General features: G+C 35.6%; 1 protein-coding gene across 2 annotated transcripts in view; it reads left to right on the forward strand.

The window, feature by feature from the left end:
* Positions 1-19,228, forward strand: part of GRB14 (growth factor receptor bound protein 14) — a 109,093-nt gene that overhangs the window by 82,173 nt on the left and 7,692 nt on the right. For both annotated transcript variants that reach the window (XM_069471984.1, XM_069471991.1), the window contains 6 exons: positions 1,166-1,287; positions 3,528-3,602; positions 6,356-6,493; positions 11,397-11,507; positions 11,699-11,794; positions 17,571-17,651. In XM_069471984.1, the coding sequence (XP_069328085.1) occupies positions 1,166-1,287; positions 3,528-3,602; positions 6,356-6,493; positions 11,397-11,507; positions 11,699-11,794; positions 17,571-17,651 (623 nt within the window). The remainder of the gene's footprint in view (positions 1-1,165; positions 1,288-3,527; positions 3,603-6,355; positions 6,494-11,396; positions 11,508-11,698; positions 11,795-17,570; positions 17,652-19,228) is intronic.

Raw genomic sequence — 19,228 nt, forward strand, 5'->3', positions numbered from 1 at the left:
CCTTTAATTGAAGTATGACTTACATTAAGAAAAGTGTACAAACCGTATGTGACAACTGGATGAATTCTCAGATATTTTATTATATGCGTCTGAGTAACCAATGCCCAGATCAAGTCAGAGAATATTGCACTCACCCCAGTGATTCCTTTCCTGCCCCTATTTACTCAATATCTCCATTGCCCTGATTTCTAGCACCATAGATTAATTTTCCCTGTTTGGAACCTTATGTAAATAGAATCATGCAATATGTACTATTAATATTTGTGTCTCACTTCTTTTATTTAATACTGTGTTTGTGAAATTTATCTATACTGTAGTGGGTTATTATAGTATATATTTCACTATGTGCTTTCATACAATTTATTTATTCATTCTCATGTCAGTAGACATTTGGGTAGTTTCCAGTTTGGGACTATTATGAGTAGTACTGCAATGAACATCATCAAAGTTTCTTATTAAAATAGGAATTGTACATGCTATGTTCACCTCTTTAAAGTTGCCATTGCCTACTTAATTTAAATGCCTTTTTTACTAAGTGCCTTCCCACCGTACCTAATTATCTTCATTGTTAATACAAAATATATTTTCTTTCATATTAGTTTTGAAAGCATGAAGTGCCACAAGGAATTGGGTTTCTTAAAAAACACTGTATCTACTTGCATTAAAATTTTCCTTTTAAAGCGTGTATTTTTTCTCACCTATCCAGATTATGTGTCTTAAATGCACATTGAACCTGTCAAAATCCTTCATCTCTTAATGAGGTGAATTGTTCAACCTTGAAACAAATATTTTAATTTTGGCACCATGATGAGTTGGAGAAAAAGAATAGCTCCCATATACTTAATGCAGATTTGTTATCAAACTTATATTACAATTTACATAGCAATAAAAGGAAATTTAGCCAAAAGTGTATTGTGATATTTTATGTAATTTTTCCTTTCAGATGACAGTCTGCTTTGGTATAAAAATTAACATTACTAATTCAACATTGATGAGAAATTTTTATCAATCAGCTATTTCATAATTAAGTTGAAATTTGCTTTGTTTAATAAAGATACATAATATATTTTGTATGTTTATATGGGTATGTATGTGCCTGTGTGTATATATATTTGTCTGTCTATTCAGTTATCTGTCGACATACTCACTGAAACCTTCTTTACAGAAAGAATAATAGAAGATCATGAACTCTTGATTGAAGTGCTATCTAACTGGGGAATGGAAGAAGAAAATAAGCTATATTTTAGAAAAAATTATGCCAAATATGAATTCTTTAAAAACCCAATGGTAAGTGAAATCTCCATTAATGGTTATGGAAAATAAATGAATCAATTAAATTTTATGTGAGGAAGAAAGTCACTAGAAATGAAATACAGTCCTATTTGGTAAATTGTAGGTCAAGATTCTGGTGCTTTACAATTATACTCACATTTCTTATTCTAGCAGTGACCAGCCAACATAATACACAGAAGTTCAGATACATGGTTGAAATAACAATTTTTGGCCATATTGGGAAACTCTGAATTGAGGTGAATTTTGGTCATTTAATTTAAAAGTACTAAGAAACCTAGTTTTGGGGAACCATTGCCGCTTTTTTTGTCTTTTAGGAAAAAAAAAATCAATTACACATTTGATTTGGGAAATGAATTTTTATAGATCCTCAAGCAGATTTCAATATATTATAGTTGAATACTTTTCACAAGATTTAGGAAATTTAAATAAGAGACTTTCTAAAGTAAAAACAGAGTGATGACTATTGAGTGTGTTGGAGCTTAGCCAGAAATTTAAGATTGACATGATTCTTGCTGTCCCAAATTATTTTGTTTTCAGTGCAGTAATTTCTGAGCTAAGTAGAAACGGGCTAAAGACCAGTGCATTATCTAGTAAATACTGCTTTCATGATAGTTCTCTTTAAAAGAAAATAAATGTATGTCACATTCTAATGAAGACTAGGGACGTAGGGAAGTCAGAATCGCCTCTGGGCTCATTATTTTGAATTGTTTTTGTCTCTGCAGCTGTAGCATATTTTTACACTAAGTTTTGGATAATTGGATTGAAATGATCCTTTATGAAAAATATATGATACACACTATTATAGAATATTTTCAAACCCTGAAAGACCTCTTACTTTCTCTTTTTATTTTAACCTATTAATAGAAACATAATGGGCTGATCTTTGACAAAGAAAATAAGAGTTCTAATAAAAATTAAATAGAATCAGAATGTGAAGGGAAAGTGTTTTCTTGTTGTGAATCTTTATTAAAAGCAAGAATTTAAAAGTTATATTTAAGAAAAATTGTTCAGTGCTTGTTTTTGGTTTTACTTATTTTTTATTTAAACAAGGCTGGACATTCGTTTTGTAGACCTAGAGCAGTGCTTCTCAACTGGGGGGTGATTTGATGATGCCTGGAGACATTTTTGGTTGTCACAACTGGGGGGTGCAGAAAAGCTGCTAGTGAGTAGAGGCTAGAATGATGCTAAACATCCTACAATGCACAAGACAGTCCCCTCCAACACAGAATTATTAGACCAAAATGTTAGTAGAACTGCTGTTTAAAAACTCTGCCCCAGAGGAAATATAGTAGAATATATTTTCCCAAACTTGTCTGATCACAAAATTTACGTAGGGGAGAGTGGTTATTAAAAACACAGGATCCAGGACCTGCCCAGACTACTGAATTAGAAACTCCAAGAATGCAGCCTGGGAATTCCTATTTTAAACAACTGCCCTGGGTGAATTTTATGATTAAAAAGCTTGGAAAAACAGTAGCTGGGGCCATGCACATTGGCTTATGCCTGAAATCCTGGCGCTTTGGGAGGCTGAAGTGAGGAGTTCAAGACCAGTCTGGGCAACGTAGCGAGACCCCATCTCTACTAAAAGAAAATAATTGGCCAGGCATGGTGGTGGCATACACCTGTAATCTTAGCTATGCAGGAGGCTTAAGTGGGAGGATCGCTTGAGCCCAGGAGTTTGAGGTTGTAGTGAGCTATGATCAGGCACATTGTACTTCAACCTGGGTGACAGAGCAAGACCTTATCTCTTAAAAAAAAAACAAAACCCAAAAATAGTAGGTGGAAAGGATTGGACTTTTAGCTCCTCAGCCCACTTTAAATTCTGGCTCCTCTTTGTTGTAGGCTTTGACTTTGGGCATACCCTAACCTCTTTACTTGTGTGAGCCTATACTTTGTCCGTAGTGTTTTAGTACCTGGGAGCATGGTTGCAGGACTCAGGGAAGAGATGTGGGGGCAAATTGTCAACTCGAGGGCAGTAATTTATAACTCCAGATACATGGATCTCACTGCATCAGCATCATCTGGAGATGTTTGCTAATCTTTGGACCCAACTCCAGACATTCTCATTAAGATGCCTGATGGCAGAGTCCATGGACTAGCATTTTCAAAAGCACTTTGGGTGAATTTTAGACACACTGGTTTAAAGAGCTTTTGTTTTAGATTACTATATTGGTCATGACTGAATCTTTTCTAGCATGGGTTTTGGAATAATTTAACCTGTATCTTCTTGTCAGTATTTTTTTCCAGAGCATATGGTATCTTTTGCAACTGAAACAAATGGTGAAATATCCCCTACACAGATTTTGCAGGTAAAACATATTTTCATTAAAATACATAAGTAATAGCATAATAAAAGGAAACTTTGAGGTCTTTTTTTATAGATACCCAGATTTTGAAATGTTATGCCTTGGATGATTATTTTTTGCTAGAGGTCAAACTAAAAAGAAAAAAAAAAAAACCCAGGTAAAGAGTGGGCCCTAAATCAACAAAACCCCCTAACAATATTCTTTTTTTCAGTTTTGGCCAACTGTCAAAGGATTTTAAACATTTAAAAATGTGCATCTTGAAGGAAACTTGCAGAGTTTTGCTCTGTGATGTGTGAAAAGATTAGTCTTTTGAAAAATCAAAATTCCCAGTAAAATGCTTCTATTTTACCAACAGATATTTGGTATTAGCTTTCATAATAAACACCCTTAATCCTACTTGCAATAAAATATTTAGCAATTAAATGAAAGAAGAAAAAACATAGAATGTATCTATTTCATACACTAACATTTGTAATAGCTGTGGTAGAAATCCTTGCACAGAATTCTGAAATATTCTTAACTGAATTAAGAGTATTACTTATCTAATTAAAAATCTCCTTAGTTTTATGTCTAGTGGGCTCATTTTTTCCACATGGTCAGTACCTTGAGAGGGTCATTTTCTAAGACATTGTCATTACAATAAGTGAACAGTTTTAGTTATTTTATTTAATTTTTGATAAAGTAGTAGATTCTATATCAAAAGCTCTGCAGTTGTTTTTCACAGGTTAATGCAGAGCAATGTTTTTATAAAGATGGTGGATTGCCCTAAGCCCCAGGCATCCCAAACCCTCTCCGTATTCTCCGATCTTTAATGAAGATGACTTTTAATATTTCCCATACAGCTATGACCTTATATTAATATATATTAGGTAAGTATATCTATCACAGAGTTATTTTCTGTGGGCTTTTTAATAGGTTGTATTTCATTTGTGTGCTTCATAATGTTTTGGAAATATGATTAGTCCCAAGAGATTTTTTAAAAAGCTGCTTCTGTGCTGCCGGGTTTTCACAGAGACACCCCGTCAGAATCTTGGGGTAGGTGGCCGCGGCAGCTGTGCCCCAGGACTCCCAGATCTCAGCCGTCTGGATGCTTCGCCACCGCCACCGTAATACAACACAGTGGGGGATGGAGTTTTTCTTCTGCCTCCTCTCACGAGTCCTCCTGTAACATAGTTATATTGCTTTAATGTAAAATTATAAAAACAAGAAAAATCATAGGCTTCGGAATCAGATAGTCCTGCATGTGCTCCTGACCTCTTCTCTCCACTGAGGCAATGTTTCCACTTTTTAAAAGGTTTCTTCTTTTTCTAGTGTGACCTCTGTGACTCCCTTTTTAAAATTTAATTGGTTTGGTTTAATAACTTGGAAAGCACTCAAACTAAAAAACCTACTTGCCTGTTTTGCATGTCAATTAATTATTATCTGCGGCTCATTAAATTAAGAAGTTTTTTGTAATCTATTTTAAAAAACATAAATATCTACTCTCAGCCTTCGTAGCCTTTTAAAATGTTACGTTGTTTTAATTAATAATTTCTCTTACTTTCAGTTTTCCCTTTTGCATTTGTTTGTTCATAAAGATTTCTGTTTTCTTCTTTTAATGGTACACTAGTGCATTCCCACTGTTGTATTAAGGACGCTGAGCACGGCCGCTCAGGGAGAACTATTCCTTTTCATTCTCATTGTCTTGGCCAGCACATCCCACTGTCTCAATTATTACTGTGTAACAAACTATTCCATACCTTCGTGACTTAAAATGGACACTCATATTTTTCCAATAATTTTGTGGGGCAGGAATTTGGGAAGAGTTTAGCTGGGTGGGTCATTTCGGAGGCACACTGGCTCAATGCCTGGGCACTGAAGATCTCCTTCTAAGATGGCGTTTTCACTGCTACATGTGCCTCGATACTCCTTGGAGCCTCTTCTCTCTGTCTCCACGTAGTGGTCATCCTCCAGGGCTTTTCCAGTTGCATTGGGCTTCTCACCTATGCTGGTCTCAGGGTAGTCATATTTCTCACTTGACAACTGGCTTCCAAGAGTCAAGTGGCAGAAGGCAGCAGGCTAGGTAAGGACTACCACCTAGAACTGGCAGAGTGTCACTTCCACCATATTCTATGGGTCAAAGCAGCGAGAGGCTTGCCCAGATTCAAAGAGGTGGAGAAACAGACTCCACCTCTTCATGTTTCGGTGGCAAGATCACTTTGCAGAGGAGCATGTGGGATGGAAGATTTTGTTGTGGTTCTCTTTGGAAAACACGACCTGCCATATCCACCCACAACGGAGAACCACAGAGGACAAAGAAGGGATTGTTTGTTTTACCCTCATCAAGGAGGTGAATTTGGCTCAGCTTCCTGCTTCACAATTGAAGTCAGGATTGTGGTCTTACTTACACCATAAGGAAGTTGATAGTAAACCTGTAACCTCAGGGAACCCGTGGAAAAGGATGAAAGTATATCAGGACTTAACTCTATAGATGACAAGCTAATGGATTATATTATAATTTTGGTATTTGGTTAAGTACTGATCACTTAGAATGTATATTTTGTGAACATATTTTCATTTTTAACCTGTCTCAGGTTTTTGAAAGACTTTGATTTATTTCCTATTGTGTATGTATATATTGTGATTTCTGTAATGGTATATAAATGGTATTGATGCTGTTTGATTTTATGTCTTTATGTTTGAAATCTTAACATGATTAGTATAAGGCTACAATATCATTGATTCAATAATGGTATGAGAGTATCTATTTATTCCAGATGTTTCTGAGTTCAAGCACATATCCTGAAATTCATGGCTTCTTACATGCAAAAGAACAGGGAAGGAAGTCTTGGAAAAAAATTTACTTCCTTCTAAGAAGATCTGGTTTATATTTTTCTACTAAGGGGACATCAAAGGTAAATTGAAGTATCAGTGATGTATTATGTATGATACATTAGCTGTAAGTTAAAACATGCTTTGCTTTGTTGTATTATTTCTTTATTACTTGATGTCAAGTGTTGGTCTTTTTTTTTTTTTTTTTGGATCCCAGACATTTGCTATAGTCTGTTTAAACACTATTCAGCTTTACCGCACACTAGTTTTAACATACAGCTTTGATGGAATCTACATGCTCTTATTTCAGTACCACATATATTACTCACTTTTCCCCACCAAAAATTTACTTCTTTTTCTTCATCCTGGGCTGCAGATTTTGAGGCCCAACATAGTTTGCACCTTTTCTTCTTATCCAAGGTCATATGACTGATCTTGCCCACTTGTTGATCAACATCAACAGAACAGTTAGTAACACTCAGCTGAATCCTTTATTGCTCTTTAGTCTCTTTTTGTGTGTGTTATTTTATCTCCTTACTTAGATTATACATTCCTAGAGGAAGTTATGATGTTTTGATCAGGGATGGATGGATGTGTTTATCTGCACGCTTTGTATGTATACTTATGCTCACAGTTCCCTAGGTCTACACGTGCAGAAGTCCATGTGCATGTCCATAATCACTTGGAATACACTGTGTATTCCACAATGCTCAGCACTGTGTAGTCTTTGTTTCTCTGTGTCTAGTCTATGTCCATTATGCCATATAGTCTGTGGTTTAAAAGTGTTGACATTTTATGCAATGCATGGATATCTTTAAAGTAAAAATACTTTTGTGAGTTTTTATGGGAGGTTATTGTTATTCTATTTTCGTGCATCTATTATCAGTGATAATGCTGTCGTTTCTTTATGGGTAAACTTTCATTTCTCTCTAGCTATTTTTTCAAATATTCTTGTAATCATTGGTACGCAGTAGTTTCCCTGCCATATTTCTAGGTGTGTTGAAGTACAGTCTACTAAATCTTGTTTGATTCTCAGCACACATATTCAATCTGCAAACTAATGTTTTTCTTTTATACTAGAAATGCTCATCCATTATTTATTTGACTATTTCTTTTCCATTCTCATTATTTTATTTTTAAAATTTTCCGTAGGATTTTCTGTCTTGATTAGTCATGGCTCCAGATGTCCCGTGGCTTGACTAACAAATCTCTGCTTTTGTCTTCACCTGGCCTTTTCCTCTTTCTCTCTGTGTGTCTCTTATAAGGACACTTGTCATTGGATTTAAGGCTCACCTGGATAATCTAGGATGATCTCATCTTGAAATCCTTAATTATATCTGCAGTGACCCTTTTTATGAAGAAGGTTACATTTGAAGTTTCCAGGGGTTAGTGCATGTGCATATCTTTTGGAGAGCTACCATTCAACCTACAACAGAAAGCCACTGAAAACTTTTGAACAAGGGAGTGAAATGATCAAAAGAGTGTCTTAAGAAGATTAGTGTGACCATAGGAGCTTGGAATGCAAAGGAGAGAAAGAAAAAGAGATTGAAGGGAAGAGAGCAAGGGAGGCAGAGAGAGAATAGTGGGAGAGAGGGAGAGAGAGACACAAAGAGAGAGGGAGGGAAAGAGAGAGAGCCAAGGAGGGAGAAAAACTGATTATAGGCACAGGTGCTAATTAGATGATCATTTCAGTAATCCAGGTAGAGGTGATGGGGTCTAACCTAGGATGAGCAGTGGAGGAGAGAAGAAAGGAATGGCTGCAAGATTAAATGGCTTATGGCCAAATTTTGATGACTGATTGATACGAGAGAAGAGGGAGCAATTAAAAATGTTCTTACTATCACAAGAGTGGAAAAAGAAGCACCTCATGTACTCACCATTAAATTAGTACTAATTGATCAACACTTATGTGCACATATGGAAGTAACATTCATCGGGTATTGGGCAGGTGGGAGGGGAGGAGGGGATGGAAAAATTCACACCTAATGGGTGCAGTGCACACTTTCTCGGGGATGGGCACGCTTGTAGCTCTGACTTGGACAGTCCAAAGGCAATATATGTAATCAAAGTGTTTGTACCCCTGTAATATTCTGAAAAAAAAAAAATGTTCTTAGAGAAAGATAAAAGAAAATATATAGAAAATGATATACAAAATAAACAAGAATAAGAGGTTTGCTGGAAGGTTATTCTCTTGGAAGCCAAATAATGATCTTAGTTCTAGATATGTTGTATTGAGGATGAAGCAGCCAAATGGAAATACCCAGAAAACAGCCAATGATGGAGACCAGATATTTGGCTAATGATCCTGACAGGAGATATGTAAGGAGCTGCAAAGGAGTAATACTTGACCCTTTTCCATATTTTCCCCAACTATTCTTGTATAGCTTCCTCCTTTCCCTCATATACAGTTTTTCTTTGTTGCTTATATGTGTGTATTTTCTTGCAGTGTAACACTTCATGGAATGGGGCTCTACTAATTTAGAAATGCGACCCCTTACAGAGATCTTTTATTTTTGAGTGTATACTATTTGCCTACTGGTAGTCTGTCATGCACATGGATTTAACTAATCTTTTTTCAACGTTTAAACCAGTTTTCAAATTTTTTGTTATAAGTAATGTTACATTTTTGCCATTAAGGTTTCAGACTTGTTCTGAACCATTTTAATGAGGTTGCTCTTTTGCTAGTGTTCCTAATGTATGAAAGAACTAACATACAAAGTGTTTTTTAATCAAATGCATACTGGAACATCTTTTTACTTTTAACATCAGAGAAAAATGGCCTCTAAATCTAATAAATCACGTTTATCTCATTCTAGTGATTCTTCACTGGAAGATATGATAATATCTCCTTCACTCCCAAATTCTTACTTTTTAAACATGTTTCTCATTAAAATCTACTGCCCATTATATTTTTACTTCATCCTTCACCTCCTCCCCCTCCCACATTATGTAACAAAACAGCCCTTCTTCCTTTGACTGGATCAATCCTCTCATCTTTGCAATGGTCTTCCCCTGGGCCAGGCAAAATTGTAAGCATCAGACCTCTATTCTTAGTTCTTCTCAACGTAGTCTGACTTTGCTATTCATGAATACATAATATTCGTCTTCTCTAGCCTGTGCCTAAGGAGCTCATGATCCATAGTGTATACATGAAAATGATTTTAAGATCCCCCTCCAAGAAAAAATTTAGATATTGTTAATGATTATGACCTTGATACAAATTATGTAGATCATCTAATGTCTAATATGGCATTTCTACCTGATAAGGAAGCTATTTCCTGTCCTTTTCTCTGAGGAGGTCTTGATTGATTTTACTTTCTAAAGATATAAAGATGTAAAGGCTGTAGGGGAGTTAGTTAGCCACTGCTGCAAGCCATGGAAATGCCGCTAGGAATTATATTTACAGAGAAACCTCTAAGTACCCTTCTCTCCATGCGTGCGTGTTTAGATTTTGCTAACTGTGCCATCTCAGCCCTGTAGTCTTATGGTGCCATAAGCATGATATGGCTGTAGTAGTGGAACAAAAATCAATCAAGAGAAAAAATTCTTCATGCTTTTTATTGCCTTCCAGTGTTTCTTGAGCTGCCTGGTACTCACATTTGAATGACTCAGCTATATTGACTTTTACAGCATCAGTGGACAGGGAGGGTTTTATTCCATCATCATAGAAATCAGACGTTTTGACTAGCAAATTAGTTTCTATCAAGAAATATGGTTTTGAAAGCCATGGCAATAAGAGTACCTTTCTCCTTCCTCTTCCCTTGTCCAAGACTCGGTTTTTTGTTTGTATTTTTAAACTTTTTTCTTCTGCCTTATCCTCCAGTGGAGTTAGAAACTACAGTTATTTATGAAATTAAAATGCTTAAAAACAATGACATATAGAGAAACTCTTGCTCTGTCTGTCAGCAGAGATGGAATAGCTTACTGGTAAATGACAATGAAATTATTTTGGATTTGAATAGGGTTGCTCATTTTGCTGAATGTTCTGTGGGTTGCATTTGTTTGTTTGTTTGTTTTTGTTTTTTAGAGCACTGCTTCTCAAATTTTAGTGCATGTAAATCACCTGGGATCTTGTTAAAATGCAGATACTGATTCAGTAGGTCTGGGGTGGGCCCTGAGGTTTTGCATTTCTAGCAAGCTCCCGAGTGATGCAGATGTTGCTGATCTGAGACCACACTGCTAGTAGTAAGGTTTTAGAGAACAAATGCATTTTGGTCAGTTTTGATTATACCTTCAACCTCAGAATTAAGCACTTCTCCAAGTTATTAACCTATCACAGAATAATATGACCCAGTGATTTCCCATGACCAGCTCGAAATCTCATGGATTTCCCAGAGAAGAAATAGCTGTTCGTAGTTCCACTTTGCCTTGAAAATCAGAAACATTCCACTGCCAACTAATTTCCCTTGAACTTATCTGTACGGGCTTCCTTCTTTTTGTAAAGCAAGAGGGTCCTGCAGCCTATCTCGGTACTTCCTGTGATGTGTTCTGCAGTACACAAATGTGAGGGATGATATTGTGTCTGAACGAAGCAGAAACCATCTTCTCTTTCTCCTTTTCCTTCTGTAACTGCTACAGAAGTTCAAACTAACCTTCTTTCCTTTGTCGAACTATCATTATTTGAGATGTGGATGAGGAAAACATTTCCCAAAGCCTTTCTTTTCTACCATTTCTCTCTCTCAGATTCCTTGAAATAGTGGTTAAAGAGAATAGGAAGTTTAAAATAGGAATTTATGTACTTATATTATTGGAAGTTAAATTATAAACAAACTTTCATTTCTCAAATTAATTAAAATTATATCCAGTTCCTGGTTATTTAAGGATATAGTGAGTTAGTTTTTCATTCTTTTTATTTTTGTAACATCCTACTGGAATTCTGTTTCTAATAATTTTCTTGCCCAAGGTATAAATGATATAATATAATGGTAATAGAAAAAGAGTGCAAAAACACGTATCCATTTCGACACTCACACACGTTTTTTTCAGGAACCACGGCATTTGCAGTTTTTCAGCGAATTTGGCAATAGTGATATTTATGTGTCACTGGCAGGCAAAAAAAAACATGGAGCACCGACTAACTATGGATTCTGCTTTAAGGTACAGGCTTAATATTTTAATAGATGAATAAAGCAAGCCTCAGTCTTTTAGGTAAGCTTGAGTTTCTTTTAACTTCTTTTAAAAAGAGACAGCTTTCTCTTATATATAGGAGAATTTTAGTGACTTTTATTTCAACAGGTGTTACCTTCAAGATATGCATTAACGATAAACAATGTGCTGTGGCCTTCTAGCCTAACAAAGCGGGAGGGCCCCGAGACCTGAAAATGCTCTGTGCGGAAGAAGAGCAGAGTAGGACGTGCTGGGTGACCGCGATTAGATTGCTTAAGGTAATCTCGCTGGAGGCATGAATTTCTATTAAATGCTGTGAGTACCATAAAAGTTTGAAAATATCTGTATTTCAAACTGTGAAGACTCACTATGAATCTTTGTGGCTATACGAGAAAGGAGAAAAATCACCACCACCAAATGTGTGTATTTTTTTTAAATCTGAAAGATAAACATTTGCAGAATGGAATAACCTAATACATTTATCTTTAGTGCGTAGAATAAGTATTCCATTTCTAGAAACGTTCTGATTTTTTTTTTTTTGTAAAAGTATTACCTACATAGCCAATATATCTGAATGAAATGACTCCTATACGTGACTTAGTCTGCCTTTTAAAAATGTTGCTAGCAAGTGTATTTTAAATGTGCCCACCTGAATACCTGTTTTGTGTTCCATTTAAGTGTTTTGTAAGTTGCTTTCTAGTTTGATAAATATGACTCAAATTATTGTATAAATTTTACTATGAATATATTTTTAAAACATCTACTTCTGTGCTAAGTAGAAATTATAACTTCCGTAAGCATAATTTGTTGGTGAGCATTTTGAAACAAGTAAGAATATTCTAAAGGTAGGTGTGTATATGAAAGGCATAGGTAGAACTGATTTCTTCCTGAGAGTATAAAAAACACATATTTATTTTTGAAACCTATATGCCAGTAAATTTTTTTTTTTTTTTTTTTTTTGAGACAGAGTCTCCCTCTGTTGCCTGGGCTAGAGTGCCATGGTGTCAGCCTAGCTCACAGCAACCCCAAACTCCTGGGCTCAAGCAATCCTCCTGCCTCAGCCTCCCGAGTAGCTGGGACTACAGGCATGTGCCACCATGCCCAGCTAATTTTTTCTATATATTTTTAGTTGGCCAGATAATTTCTTTCTATTTTTAGTAGAGACAGGGTCTCGCTCTTGCTCAGGCTGGTCTCGAACTCCTGACCTCGAGTGATCCACCCGCCTCGGCCTCCCAGAGTGCTAGGATTACAGGCATGAGCCACCACTCCTGGCCATGCCAGTAAATTTAATACAACTTTAAATTTATAATTATAAGAGTTCTCAACCATTCCTTTTTGAAGATAACTGCTTTGGTAGTCACAACTGGGGAAAGAAATTACAAATTTTTTTGTTGTTGTTGTTGAACAGATACAATCCAAAGAATGTGCCTGCTCAGGTTAGTCAGTATAATTGCTGCAAAAATCAACCAAATACATAATTTATCATTGCTGTTAAATTTTTGGTTTAAAATGGGAGCTTTAATATTTTCCAAGGTACTCTTTATATTAATAATTCATGCCTGGGCACTAATATAATTTGACAATATATAGATTATGTATATTATATATATGGTCCATGTATTATCATAGGAAGATTCAGATTATTAACAATATATGTACTAAAACTATCTTTTTGATATATTTAGAAATGAAAATCAGAACAACTGGGGCCTTGTGAAGTTTTTGGGCTCCTCCATTTCATTTAGCCTGAAGAAAGGGATTCAGTAAACTTTTTAACTGATGTGTAATTTCTGTATTTTCCAGGTCCACTATTTTTCTTCTGCCATTGACATTTTTACCTCTTCTGTAATCTGTTAACCTTTACTACCATTCAGCTTAAGAGAGAGCTCCGGGTAAACAAGGGCAGAATAATCACAGTCAGAATTGTTATCATACCAGGTTTAGAAGAAAGCTTTATTTTATATTCTTACAATTTTTAAAATCGAGGTGAAATTCACAAAATAAAAATTAACCAAACAACTTTTAATGTGAACAATTTAGTGGCATTTAGTGCATTCAAAATATTATACAACCACCACCTCCATCTAATTCTAAAACATTTTCATCACCTAAAAAGGAATTTCTGTACCTATTAAACTCTCAGGCCAAGGTAACCACCAATCTACATTCTGTCTCTATGGATTTACTTATTCTGAATATTTTATATAAATGGAACCATACAATGTGTGACCTTTTGTACCTGACTTTTACTTAGCATAATGTTTTGTGGTTCACCCACATTGTAGCTTGTATCAGCCTTTCCATCCTTTTTATGGCTGTATAATATTCCATTGTGTGTATAGTGTGTTTGATAAACAATTTGTTTATCCATTTATCCATTGATAGACATTTAGCTTGTTTCTACCTTTTGACTATTGTGACTAGTACCTCTGTGAACACATGTACATGTATTGAAATACAAGTTTTCAATTTGGAGAGTATATATGTAGGAATGGAATCGCTGATCATAGGGTATTTCTGTGTTTAACTTTTTGAGGAATTACCAAATGTTTTCCACAGTGGCTCAACCATTTTACATCCTACCATTTTTAAAAATTGTCTTCCAGTACCACTTCATATCCACTAGGATGACTATAATTAACAAAAAAAAAAAAAAAGGAAAAGAAATGTTAAGGATATGGAGAAATTGGAACTCTCATATATATAAGTAGAATAAATAAGCTGAGATTTTTTAAAACATTAATATTCTATTGTAAGTCTAGCTTTTCTGAATCATTTTCATGTCAGAGTTGTGGATATGTGTATTCTCCACAGGATATCTGTTCTGTGCTATCAAGAGCCTTGGGGAGGCAGAACTTGTCAGATGAGCACTCTGCCGTGGTCTATGGGGCTGTCTTTCTAGCCACTGACATCCTTTCTGCAAGGTTTGATGATAGTGGTTTCTTGATCCCACCAAGAGTTTCAGGCAATGATGAGTCAGTTGGTCCACAGTGAATATAAGATGTTATAGATTATAGGTTGCGGTCAAATTTATGAATGTTAAATTTTGAAATGCATGTCTAAGAATCAATGAAATACACTAGAAGCTTTCTTTAATTCATTTCCAGTGTGCTTAGTTTCTGGAAGATTGTTCCCTTCTCACTTTGTTTTCTCATCTTAGCATCAAAGCCTCTTCCAAGTCACAGATTCCCAGTTCAAAGATGCTCCAATCAGTTAGTTTTCTATGGCTGCTGTAACAAACTACCACCAATGTAGTGGCTTAGAACAACACAGATTTATCATCTTACATTTCTTTAGTTCAGAAGCCTGAAACGAGTCTTACTGGGTTAAAATCCAGGTGTCAGCCGGGCTGTGTTTCCTCTTAGAGGCCCTGGAGGAGAATCCATTGCTCTTGTCCTTTTCAGCCTTTAGAGGCCACCCAGACTTCGTGTCTGGGGGCCATTTCTCCATCTTCAAAGCCAGCAACGTCACTCCTAGTCCTTCTCACATCACTATGTCCCCGGTTCTGTTGGTTCTGTCTCCCCCTCCCACTGATGAAACCCCTTGTGATTACATTGGGCCCACCTGGATAATCCAGGCGCCTCACTCCACCTGACAATCAGCTGATAAGCAACTTTAATTCCCTTTTGCCATGTAGCCTAACATACTCACAGCTTCCAACAGATTAGGATGTGAACATCTTTGGGGGACCATTATTCTATCCACTGCAACCATGTTCCCTGTTCATTTCAATAATGGCAGAGCTTTTTCAGATGAGACTAGAGAGGGAGGGAGGTGTCAGTGAATACCTTTATCCTGGAGGCAATGAGAAAACCAAACAGAAAAGTAATGTGATCTGTTTTACACTTTCAAGTATCCAGATCACAGGAAGCCAGGGCTTGCCCAGGTCTCACAACACAGATACATTTGTGATGCTCTGTTAGTAATTGGAGGAGTGTGTGGGCTTCCCCTGGCAACTTGTTGTCAGTGGGGCTCTTTGATCCCCTTGGCTGGTACAGCTGGCCTCCCTGGTATTATTATAGAAGTGTCTCTAACACCTCTTTTGTTTGTCTCCTTTTGTTGTCTATTGTATTATTTCCAGAGTTTATCATTGTACTTAGTAATGACCAGGGAGGTATTATATTGAGTGGACTGGAAGTGCCCTCTTGTTTTCATGACATATTACTTATTAGATAGAGCCTCCCACCCCAAATTTGACTGCTTATTTTGTTCTTATTTCCTTTTCTTTTTCATATATACATATGAACTATATAGATATGAGTATACTCTTATTCTCTTTGGAGAAATTCTAGTTACATATAGAATTGTAGAAAATATGAGATTTAGAAAACGGGAGATTTGCTCATGTTTAGTGTTCTATTTACCTGCTGTCTCTCTCCCTTCCCTTCAACTGTAACTCTGCTGGGTCTTCTGTAATATTTTTTGGTTCCTTATCTGCCCTTCCATAGGATAGGGAAATGTTAAGGTGACCCACACCCTACCCCCCTGCCAGAGTTAAATGCCTACTAAAGACCTCCAGCAGCACAGAGGCAACTGCCTAAACACTGCCCGTACCAGGGACAATATATCTTTGAAGAAAACAGTAGGTAGCAGGCTTTTCAATGCAGATAAATAAAAGGTGGCGAAGCAGCATGTTCTTTGTGAAAGTATTGGTTTGAGGTTATTATATATTCTCCAAAATGAACGTGACTAGGAATTAAGCTCCTCTGCCTTCTTTTTAGAGTAGGCTTAGAGTTGATTTTAAATAAATTTCATTAAGCACCATTAATGTCAATCAAACCTTAAATTAAAAAATAATTTTTAGAAGTTGGGAAATAATTGGATAAAGATGTCAACACAGAGAATTTTAAATTACTGTGGGTTTATATTCATGTTAAAAGCAAAATCTTGAAAACAGTGACTCTCCTAGACCCCCTCTGATTTTTTTTGCCTAATTACCAAATACATCCATTTTGCTGGAATTGCTTTTAAGGAAATAGTCTTTAGTAGAGAAACAGCTCTGTTGGAATGTTTAAATGGAATTTATCCTACAGGTAAGAGTTGATGCTAGGGTGTCTATTTCATCTTTTTTACATACGACCTAACTTTTAAGTTCATTATTACTCCATGAATTGGAGAGAATTATAGAGTATAGCAAAAAAAGAAAAAAGAAAGAAAAGCTGTTTATACCATTGCTTGCTTGCTTCCTTCCTTCCTTTCTTTTCTTTCTTTTCTCTCTTTTTTTTTTTTTTTTTCTTATCTGGCATAAACCGAAGGTGGGCATCTTCAGATGGGGACACATCTTAGACAAATTGGATCATGGCAGTTGGCATTCCTAATGTTTCTCAAACTAATAATCCAATTATAACCCAGACCTACTTTCCAATTATGACCTGCCAGTCCAATGTGTATGATTTTGGCTCCTGAAAGTAAGGACACTGCAGTTCTTATCTTCTACTGTTTACTTTATATTTGAAACCCTTTGTTGGAAATCAGCTTGATTCCCACTACTTTGGTTTCCCTGAATTTGAAGCAAAATGTAAACATAAGAGTATTGATACAAGTATGATACACTGTCAGGAATCTTCAATACAGGGTCGTGTTTATGGATTTACCAAAGAGACAATGTACTTTGTCAGCCAGTTTTCAGAGAGTTACAGTGAATTTTACACAATGTTGCTTAGGATGTGTGGGAGGTTTTCAGAATCTTTGTACCAGAAAGCCAGGCCCCCTTCCCAAGGGAGCTTTCTTGTCCTGAGACAGTGTACCACTCCAAATGGTTGTGGTACAGCTTGGTGCTAAGAATAATGAGTAGAAATGTCAGCTCCAGAACTTTATATTGGTGAGCTAGACCTGAAATTGTGGGTCAAAAAAAAAATGCTTTGACTTTTTAAATGTAATACTGTACGGCACTAAAAGTTAATTTTTCAAAATTTAGTTTGCTTTACTTGTTTTAAAGAAAACTTATACTTCTTTTTTATATTGTTATTGCCTAATTAATGAAAGTGTTGATTTTCATAAATTATCAGTGCAGTAAAAGTGGTGGGAATGTATTTTTATTTATATATTCTGCAGTATGGAATGCAGCTGTACCAGAATTATATGCATCCATATCAAGGTAGAAGCGGCTGCAGTTCTCAGAGTATATCACCCATGGTAAGGACCAAATTTTTCAACTTGTATTTTATTTTATATTTACATTATGTTAATTTATAATTATATTACATTATATTACAAATATTATGTTATAATTCATTTACATTATTTCCTGTTGGTCAAGTCAAATAAATCTTTGGCACCATTCTAATATATCGTTACATTGCATTTTTAATTCTTGGATTTTATTTGTTTGCAGCCTATGTGATAAAATCACAGTAGTGTATATGAAGTATTCAGTTAAAATACATAATGTTTATATGTTAAAGAAAATGTTTCGATATTTGAAAGAATTTTATGAGTCATTCGGTGTCATTATAACATTTGAGGATTAGATCTTGATAATTTATAGAACATTTTCCTTGGATTGTAGATTATGTTTTAATTATTGGTTTTGGTTATGGGTTTATTTCTCTATTTTAATACTGATTCTGTGATTGTCCTAGTCTAGTGTAAAGATGCTAATGATTTGGAATTTTAAAAGCTGCGATATACACATGTGAGCTTTCTTGCATTCTGGCTTTCTAGTGGTAACTTTTTTTTTAAGTTCCAGGTTCGTAAAAATCAAACTGCTTTCCAGGAAACCCAAAAACTGCAAGTCAAAATATAGGTCATACATTACATTAATTCTAGCACTGCTCTGCAGATTTTTATACTAATTGTAACTTGGATATTTATTTGCAGACATACACAGACACATCTTTTCCCTTCTTTAGGATCTCATTTTAATTTCCTGTGCATTAACACAAGAAACTTATTTCTGAACTTAAAAATTATGTTCTCCTATTTTCACTGTTCTCCTTAATATTGAGTATATTAGGAATTCAGATGTGTGCACCTGTGTTACAAATCAGTTAATGTGCATTTTTGAAACCTATGTTTCTTTCCACTTAGGTTAAAAATATGCTCTTCATGGCTGTGACCAAGGAAGGTGCATTTACCCCCCATGTAATGTAGCAGATGAAAGGCTCAGTTCTAGGAATGAGGCATGAAATAATGTTGATTATGAAGCCTGATAGACTATATAGAAAAAGAACTTCAATTTTGTAGTTATGTTGCTTTAAATTATGGAGGAATAACTTTTCATCTTTGTCTCATATTACTCTTAAGCCCTAAAATAAGAAACTAAGGAATGCAATGAATTTTTATAAAAGCAATCACTTAAGGTGACTATTTTTACCATTCGTCGGCTTACACTTATCTTTCAATCCACATGTATATAAAAGGAATAATGAATTTTATTATCTTAATCCTTTACCAAATCCCTCCAAATTTCTTCTGGAGTCCAGAGTTATTGGGATGAGCATGTTAATAGCAGTCAGGTATTTGGAGGCAATTATTGTTTAGTGTCCTCTTAATCATAGGGAAAAATTGTTATAAACAAAGTACTTCCTGTTCTTGTCACTGTCGTTAGCATATAAGTATGTTATTATTCTTGCCTTTTTCCATTGAAAGTGATCCTGCTGTTGATCGAGACACGTATGACAGTTTGGTTAGTGTGGCTTTACTTGTTCAATCAACATCAGGTATAGGAAGAGACATTCCCTGAGAGAATCTGTTAGGGACAGGGCTTGTAG

This window comes from Eulemur rufifrons, chromosome 1 (assembly GCF_041146395.1).
Source record: "Eulemur rufifrons isolate Redbay chromosome 1, OSU_ERuf_1, whole genome shotgun sequence".
Taxonomy (NCBI): domain Eukaryota; kingdom Metazoa; phylum Chordata; class Mammalia; order Primates; family Lemuridae; genus Eulemur; species Eulemur rufifrons.